This window comes from Nansenia antarctica, assembly GCF_963989245.1.
Source record: "Nansenia antarctica genome assembly, chromosome: 3".
In the NCBI taxonomy this organism is placed as follows: Eukaryota; Metazoa; Chordata; class Actinopteri; order Argentiniformes; family Microstomatidae; genus Nansenia; species Nansenia antarctica.
This window is the reverse complement of record NC_137688.1, coordinates 2216753-2226021: the sequence shown is the minus strand read 5'-3', so window position 1 is coordinate 2226021 and position 9269 is coordinate 2216753. Positions and strand designations below refer to the sequence as shown.

The 9269-nt window shown below is 49.0% G+C and overlaps 1 protein-coding gene across 1 annotated transcript in view; it reads right to left on the bottom strand.

Moving 5' to 3' along the window:
* Positions 1 to 313: 313 nt before the first annotated feature.
* igfbp5b (insulin-like growth factor binding protein 5b) overlaps positions 314 to 9269 on the bottom strand; it is a gene marked incomplete at its 3' end in the record, with an annotated part of 15393 nt that continues 6437 nt past the window's right edge. Inside the window, exons 2-4 of the mRNA XM_080526070.1 lie at positions 1975 to 2192; positions 837 to 956; positions 314 to 451 (exon numbers count right to left, since the gene is read on the bottom strand). Coding sequence (XP_080382196.1) covers positions 314 to 451; positions 837 to 956; positions 1975 to 2192 — 476 coding nt within the window. The remainder of the gene's footprint in view (positions 452 to 836; positions 957 to 1974; positions 2193 to 9269) is intronic.

Genomic DNA, 9269 nt, shown 5'->3' with positions numbered 1-9269 from the left:
AAACCTGCTGGTTTTCCGTCGTTGAGAGATGTGCACATGGGCTGACAAAGACTCCAGGCTGTCTCTTATCAGCCTGTTCTTCTTCTTTCGTTTTGATTTCGTGTTTTTAAGTTTTAGTTTTTAGTTTTTTCTTCTTTTTCTTCTTTTTTTTCCGTTCGTCGAAAAAAAGAAGAAAATCTCAAAGTGACCCGGAGAGAGGAAGCAGACAGGCGAGAGGGTGGGGGGGTGGGGGGGGGGGAGAAGGTCAAGGCCCTGGGTCGGGTGGGGGGGGTGTGGGTGGGTGGCTGGGTGGGAGGGTTTGGACGTCGCCTCGTCACTCGTTGTTGTTGCTGCTGCTCTCCAGGTCTTTACACTGGATGTCCCCGCCGCTGTAGTCGGTGCCGGGGAGCTGGACGCCGTACTTGTCCACGCACCAGCAGATGCCCCGCTTCCTGCCGCGAGAGGGCTTACACTGTGGTGGCGACCATCGAGGTGAGGGGGGGGTGGGGGAGAGGGGAGGGGAGGGGAGGGGGAGGGGGGGGTTAAGGAGAGAGAGAGAGGAGGGGGAGAGAGAGACAAAATACAGCATGAGGGCTTTTTTTTTTACAGACGTGGTCCACCGATGTTTCATCACGACACAACGTTGATTTCATAACATTTTAGGTTTTAGGATCTGTGTAAAACATTTTTGATGGCAGGGAGAGAGAGAGAGAGAGAGAGAGAGAGAGAGAGAGAGAGAGAGAGAGAGAGAGAGAGAGAGAGAGAGAGAGAGAAAGAGAGAGAGAGAGAGAGACACAGAGAGAGACAGAGAGAGAGAGAGAGACACAGAGAGAGACAGAGAGAGAGAGAGAGCTAACCTGCTTGCGCTTGAAGAAGCCCTTCCTGTCACAGTTGGGGAGGTAGAGGGACAGAGCCATGACCCGGGACGTGTCCTTCATCCCCTGGATGATCCCGTCCAGCTTCCTCCTGCAGGGACCCTGGGAAGACAGGGAGAAAGAGTCTAAGGTTAGACCTTAGGCAAGGGAAGATGCAGTCTTCCCCCCCTGGAGCAATTAGTTCTGGTTAAGTTCCTTGCTCAAGGGCACATCGGCAGTGGTAGGGCACCTTTAGATATGATGCCAGCCCAACCCTCCAGTCACCAGCTCACATGCAAGCTCCCTCCTGAGGCAGGGGATCGAACCAGCGACCTTTCCGATCGCTAGCCTGCTAGCCTCTCTAACCTCTAGGCTACCTGCCGTCCACATCTCCCCGAGCTCCTTCCAGTATGCTAGCACAGCCTAACGTCATCCCCAGGCTATTGTGCACAGCACAATAACAACGACTCAAACCTGGCCTTAGTGGGAATTCATTTCTATGACGATTGATGCGAATGAAAGCCCGAGGCTATGCCCCGTCCGTTTTTTTCTATTGGCTTTAATGAAGGCCAAGTTTGACGCATCGGCCCACCAGACCTTTAACACATTAGGGGCGGAAGTGTCTGGGGAACAAGACTAATTATAGCCCATTATGTCTTCCTACATGCGAGCCGTATATCACACTGCATTCCCAACGAATTAGCAGCGCTAGAGAGAGAGAGGCAGCGAGCATGAGCAGAGTTAACCCCCTTCACTCCTGCTCCTCCTCGACACACAGGGCTCCTACAAGTTTCCTACAAAGTCAAATGTAAGACCTTTTTTAGACCTCATATCATATGCTAGCTTTTTGTTATCCTCGAGGTGATGAAATTAGGGATTTCACTGCCATACAGACAGAAAAAGGAAGCGAATTGGCATTTTGGGGGGGGGTTCCAGCTTGATTAATTTCCGTGTAAATATATGTGGTCGGACTGATTTCCTTGCAGGATCTCATTTTGAACACCTAGCACCTCATTTTTAGACCGAATAACTGAAATTCGTGACCTTTCTAGGCTTTATAAATTGGACTGCTGTATTTTAGACTTGAAGGCTTTTTTAAGTCAGGCTTTTTTTAAGGCTTTTTTTTAAGTCAGTTACTTACAAACTCTGGCTCGTGCTTGTCGATGGGGAGCGGGGAGTAGTCCATCTGGCCCATGGAGCGCTGCTTGCCCTGCTGTCTCTTCTTGTCCTTGCGCATGGCCTGGCTCTTCTTGGTGTTGATGATATCCTGTTTGGGGTTCAGAGGCACTTTGGCCGGCTGCAGCTGGTCCTCGGTGATCTCTGTCGTCAAGGTGTCCTCGTGTTCCCGCGACTCACGATCTGCACAGGGGGAGAAAAAGAAGGAACGATACGTGATCAACCCGTGTCAACTCAACCCGACCTAAAGAAGAGATCTGATAGCATCATCAGATACATACGTTAATCAGCGTCGCGACGCGACTGTACAGATAGCTCAAGGCAGAGATAAAAGATATGTGATAAATGCGATTATGCATCAGTATGTTTTGACATTCGACATTAATCTTGTGTCTTCCATTCCTTAGGCAATCCCCTCGCCCCCCCCCCCGCCCCCCCTCCGCCACACACACACACAGATTTCAAATACTCCACACAGCTTGCTATTCCAATTACACAGCCTCGTGCCTTTCCCAGGATTTTGGTTTTGGCCACCAAATGTTGCTTTTCCGTTTGTTTATATAGGAGGGGGGCGGGGCCAGGGATCAACAGCTGATGTACTGCTACCTCCACTCCCCCACCCCACCCCCGACCAACACATAGACTTCATCATGTACTGCTACCTCCTCTCCACCACCCCACCCCCGACCAACACATAGACTTCATCATGTACTGCTACCTCCACTCCCCCACCCCACCCCCGACCAACACATAGACTTCATCATGTACTGCTACCTCCTCTCCACCACCCCACCCCCCACCAACACATAGACTTCATCAGGCTCATGTACTGGCGGTTAGAGCACAGGGGAGTGCCACGAGGTATTAAAAGCATATGTATAAGCCCCTAAGTTGTGTGACAACACAACTCATCTTCACCGACAATGAAAACAGTGGACGGGAAGGCTCCTCCATATGTGTTTCAAGCTGAAGTAACATTGCAACCATACTGGGGGATTTCATATACAAAAGTATCAAAGTGAATAAATATCACTTCTACATGTTTTTGTGGGTTAAAGGCCTAACAGTTGCCAGGTTATGATCAGGAGGCATTATAGAGTTTATATACAGTAGTTGGTTTGTACAAATTGACAGTGGCTTATTGGGTGGATCTTAAGCAGTGTTTTTTTTCTCTTCCGTTTTGATGATAAACATATGAAATGAAAAATACCATCGGGGGCCATCGGGGGCCCATGCAATGCAAATTGCTCTCTCGCAGCTCAACAAGTCATACTCAGACCCTTCGATGTCATGGTAACTGAGGAGCCATGGCAACAGAAGGCTAAGACAGAGGTGGAGGCATCCTCTACTGAATAAACGGACGATATTAAGCACTTCGAATCGTTTTCTGTGAGGATATTTCAATAAGGTTCGAGCTGACCTCCTCTTCTACCGAGCTGACTCCTGTCGCTATGGAAGTTGGGGGAAGTAAAGGGACAGAACCGTGACCCCAGGCTATTCTGTTGTTAAGTCGTGACGTGTTTCCGGGTCCAACGTTGGCTGAGGCGCTCTCTTCGAAATGCCGCAGTAATAATAATAATTCATTATATTTGTATAGCGCTTTTCCGAGGCTCAAAGACCCTGACAAATATGGGAAAAACGGGAAAGTGCTGCTGTGTCCCTTGTTGTATGAATAGATCCCAGTCTAAAAAACGATTGAACTGTCATTCTACCACTTTAGTACACTGGTACTCTGGTGCTTTAGTACACTGGTACTCTGGTGCTTTAGTACACTGGTACTCTGGTGCTTTAGTACTCTGGTACTCTGGTGCTTTAGTACACTGGTACTCTGGTGCTTTAGTACTCTGGTACTCTGGTGCTTTAGTACACTGGTACTCTGGAGTTGGGGATTTTTAATTTGGACCCGGAAATTGCTAAACGTCACCCGTGACATCAGACTTAACAACCGAATAGTTCCATAATTGGAATACATCCAGTCAAGAAGAACACACCAAACTGCACATCAACAACGTGAAGCAAAGATAGGCTGCTGATCCCCCCTCCCCCCCCCCCCACCATCACCCAACCTCTCTCTCACTCCCCCCCCCAGGGGGCGCTGCAGTCTGTGGAGATATGGAGGTGTCCCACCAGGCTACAGATTTGGTGTCCTGAATTCCTTATCCCCCACCCCCCCACCCCCCCCACTTCCCTCTGCAGGCACAGCCAGCCCCCCTTTAAGCCAGCAGTCAGAGGTGGTCTGAGGCCATGGAGATGAGCCCTCCCCCCCCCCCACCCTGGGCTAAGAGTAAGCACAGAGGTCCAGTGGGCACGCTGCCAGGATCTGGCGAGTGGCCCTGGTGCCAGTGGATGACCGGGATTATATTTATCCTGCCGAGGAAACCCGTCTGGGTGCAACAGCGGCAGGCGGACGGGCGGGCGGGCGGGCGGGTGGACGGGCGGGCGGGCGGGTGGACGGGCGGAAAGGCTGTAAGGCAGGCAGGCAGGCAGGCAGGCAGGCAGGCAGGCAGGCAGGCATGTCCAGTTGGAATGTCGGGGGCAAAGGGAAAACGTGCCAATAAGTATTGTTGAGAAAGACGACGAGACAATGGCCAAGATAGCCAACGACAACAGACGACGACAGCTGAGAGAACGGTGATTGAAAAAGAGAGGAGGGAGGGAGGCCACAGCAGAACACACACACACCGCGGTGTTACGAGTCGTGCGACCCGACCCGACCGGAGCTGTCTGGACCGACTTCACAGACCTGACTCACACATACACGAGCCCCACACTTAAAAAAAAGGCTAGGCATGTACGAAAGAGGTGAACGGTGCATTCCCAGGAAATGATGCCCCTAGAAATGATGCCGGGAGAGAGCCAACAGCAGGGGAGGGATGGGTGGTGGTGGCGGCCAGCGCCGGGGGGGTGGGGTGGGGGTGGGGGTGGGGGGTGATTACCGGAATCGGGTCCCTGGTTCCTGAGCCACACACTCTGTGTCTCTTTGAAATTAATCTCACAACTCATGACTTGGCAGGTCCGCGGTTTGTGTTTGGATATGTCCTCGACCAGCCTCCCCGCGCTCAGACTGCACGGCTATAAACCGCTATAAATAAATATGTCCAATGAGCTTTCCTACGGAGCAGGCCTGGGCCGGGACGGGACGTCGGGAACAAACCCTCTTATTTCGAGAGTTTTCATGACCAACTCTTTTTTTGTTTTTGTTTACCTGATTATAACTGGCTGCACACACAGATCAAAAATGGTTTGCGAATGTTGATGTTCTGCGTACTAATGCGTTGTGTGCAGAGTCTCTTCTGCTAATGTGTTACTGGTGGTGTATTGCAATGTTATGATATGATTGTGTGTTCATATTGTATTCTGTGCTACTACTACTGTGTTCTATTGTGTTTTAGAAGAGGGGAGCTCGCGAGTGTCCCCAGTACATGTGACAATAACAAGTTTAACTTGAACTAACTCAACAACGGAAACAACTATCCTGCTCATGTTTACGAACGCAGCCAAACGGCTGTTAATCTCTGGTAAAACATCCAGTATATCGACATCTGGCATGGGAATCAAACTGATTGATTCATGAGCAGCTTGCCAGAGAAAAGGTTGCCCAACCAGTATTGGCATCGTCAGAATCGGGGGTACAGGTCTGTAAGACTGAATGATGCCAATACATCTGCTGACATCACTGCACCTGGGTTACATAAGAGACGGGATTGGACGATTTGAGTGTATGTCAAACAGGGAGGGTTGAGTTTGCGCAAGTTCTCGCTAGGCTTGTGAGCTCTAAGACAGTGTTGCACAATTGAACCGCATCTTAAAGGATGTGTCCAGGTGATGAAGCCTAATTATGTATCATGTAGATGCTAGAGTCCGTCTAAACTATGAAACTAGCAATCAAGAGATGTAGATGTGGGCTAATAACATGTTTTCTTCATGTGATTTGACAAAGTGATTGTGACGGCTACAATCTGGAAAAAAAAACAGTATTCATTTTTAAACTTGAATATTTATCATAGTCATATTCTAGTGTAAATACAGCACGCGTCTGCTTCCAGATCATAAACTGTGTCTGCAGTTCAAAGCCATGGAGACAAAATGTACCCACCTCCAGCCAACAATACCCAGAGTACCCCGGTTGGAGAAGACAATGAGAGTCTCTTTCTGTCTCTCTCTCTCAGTCTCTCTCTCTCTCTAGTCTGTCTCTCTGTCTCTCTCTCTCTCTCTCTAGTCTGTCTCTCTCTCTCAGTCTAACTCTCTCCTCTCTCAGTCTCTCTCTCTCTCCTCTGTCTCTCTCTCTCCTCTGTCTCTCTCTCTCTCTCTTAGTCTGTCTCTCTCTCTCTCCTCTGTCTCTCTCTCTCTCTCTTAGTCTGTCTCTCTCTCTGTCACAGTCTCTCTCTCTCCTCTCTCTCTCTCTCCTCTGTCTCTCTCTCTCTCTCTAGTCTGTCTCTCTCTCTGTCTCTCTCTCTCCTCTCTCTGTCTCTCTCTCTCTCCTCTGTCTCTCTCTCTCTCCTCTGTCTCTCTCTCTCTTTCTCCTTTGCCTCTCTCTGTCTCTCTCTCTCCTCTGTCTCTCTCTGTCTCTCCCTCTCCTCTGTCTCTCTCTCTCTCTCTCTCTCTTTAGTCTGTCTCTCTCTCTCTCCTTTGCCTCTCTCTCTCTGTCTCTCTCTGTCTCTCTCTCCTATCTCTCTCTCTCTATCCTCTCTTTCTCTCTCTACTCTAGGTCTCTCTCTCTCTCTGTCTGTCTCTCTCTACTCTAGGTCTCTCTCTCTCTCCTATATCTCGCTCTCTGTCTGTCTGTCTCTCCTATATCTCTCTCTCTCTGTCTGTCTGTCTCTCTCTCTCTCCTCTGTCTCTCTCTCTAAATCACCCAAAATGTGTCTTTTCTGAAGTGGGCTCTTCACTGTAGCCACAGAAACTCAGTTTTTCCATGCTCAGGGTCCCCAGGTTGTAAAGGAGGCTTAGCGGGCCTGTGTTTAACTGCTGAATCACTGCCAAGACGCTGGCCGCGAGCCAAGGGCAGCCGGCTCACATGCAGCCCCCTTTCATTCAGCCCAGCTATCTCTCTCCCCCCCCCCCCTCTCTCTCTCTCTCTCTCTCTCTCTCTCTCTCTCTCTCTCTCTCTCTCTCTCTCCCCTCTGCTCTCGCTCAGGTTTTTCATTAAGACGAGAGGAACAGAGCAGGCTGAAGGAGGTGCACCCGATATGCCTCTGTTTAAAAATTTACCACAGGCACCAGGACAATTATACTTCATCAATATCCCAAGTTTCTTTCAGCCAGGAGGAACCTCATTCACCACCGTGAAACACCAAGCCCTCTCTCTCTGTCTCTCTGTCTCTCTCTCTCTCTCTCCCTCTCTCTCTCTCTCTCTCTCTCTCTCTCTCTCCCTCTCTCTCTGTCTCTCTGTCTCTCTCTCTCTCTCCCTCTCTCTCTGTCTCTCTGTCTCTCTCTCTCCCTCTCTCTCTCTCCCTCTCTCTCTCTCTCTCTCTCTCTGTCTCTCTCTCTCTTTCAGTATTTTCTCCATTTGGTTGTGGTTGTGGAAGAAAGGAAGAAGAAGCCATTTCAATAAGTTGCTGCAATTCTCACCAGCTTACAAAACGTTTGAAGTGAGGAGGCTATAGCTTAGTAGCCCTTGTTCGTTTAGTGCCAGTTGATATATATATATATATATATATATATATATATATATATCATCAAACCTTTTGAAATGTCATGTCATGCCATACAAGATACAAGACTACTAGTACAGATGACTTGTATGCCTAAACCGGGGGTATGAGTATTGTTTTTCTAATCCACAACCCTGGCCCACCACTGACCCTTGGCCTGATTCTGCTGATCAATATGTCAGGCTGGGCAGAGTCCACGGCCTGGGAAGACTGCTGCAACACAGAGAGTACGAGAAGACACCCGCTTTTCCCCTCTACTGTGTCCCCTAAAAACGTATTTTTGCACCCCCTTGTACTGTTTCTCTGTTTCTCCAGTGTCTAAATAATAAAAGGTTTAGAAGAAGGTGATAGAAGATGGTTTTTCCTTCTATCAATGGCCCCGGGCCTGAGCTGGATTACTCTTCCTGCTACGACTGGTGGATTGATGATTCACTTGCTTAGTCAAATGTATTGATTGAGTAAGTAAGTCGCTTTGGAATAAGACGTCTGATAAATGCCCAAAATAAAATAAAAATTGAAAATGAAAAACATCCGATTCTAACGTGGATCCCTGACTCTGCTGACATCACACCTCACTGGCGTAGCGTACCAGGGAAGCTTGGTCACGGGGATCGTTTGATAGATAATTAAATGTGCTCCAGTTACACACTGACTTTGCATGTAATTGGACCACATTCATTCTCTATCAATCACGCTTGCAAAATGTACACTGGTTGGGGGCACAACTAATTGTTTAATGAGTCGTCACAGCTTGATGGCGATGTGGCGTATGGGACACGTTGATTTGTCATCGCGTGTGACGACATAAACTAAAACACATCTGTTGATTTGATCGACGACCCTGTTTCCAGCCTTGTTTCTGGACCGTGACATGGGTGTCTCAACCCAGCCCTATAGGCACACTCTATCAGCGTCTCGCACTTCACAGGAAAGAACTTTCCCCCAAGGTATTAAGCAAAACGACGTAGACGGCAATCAAAAGGTTTCCTGCTTTTTTAGACGGGGGGGGGGAGATAAAAATAGCAGTGTCAACAATTCATGGATTTAAAATGAAAGAGCAGTTGCTTTTGTCAGGATAGAGGTCTCTCCTTCCCAAGTGGGTCAGAGGTGACAGACTCGATGCCCCCTCCAGCAACTGCTAAACACAGGACGCAAGTTTCCCCGCTGAAGTCAAAAGAAATGCTCGACAGCAGACAGTCGAGACAGGGCCTTTTTTTTTACATAAATTTTTTTTTTTTTAAGAAAGCGCACAATCACCGTGACACAAGCCGCTGCGCTCCTCTGCGAGCCTAATTTTGGTCTGAGGTCTCATTCCACTCTGACCACACGGACGGACGCTGCCTCTTTCTGGGTCACCGTCGCCACAACACAATTGCTGGGTGTGACGAAATTCTAACTCTTCCCCCGGCTTGCAGAAGCTGCTATTCTTGCTGGGGGCAGCTGAGACTCCTCAATCCACTGTCCAGAAAAGCTCAATCCCATCCCGTCCCCGGTCAGTCCAGGCAAGCGCAAATACACGGGGATCACAGACAAGAAGAAGAAAAAATTGACATTTTAAATGTCCAGCCTAACCAGCGCCCAGAGCTGCAGACTAGAGATTAAAGCC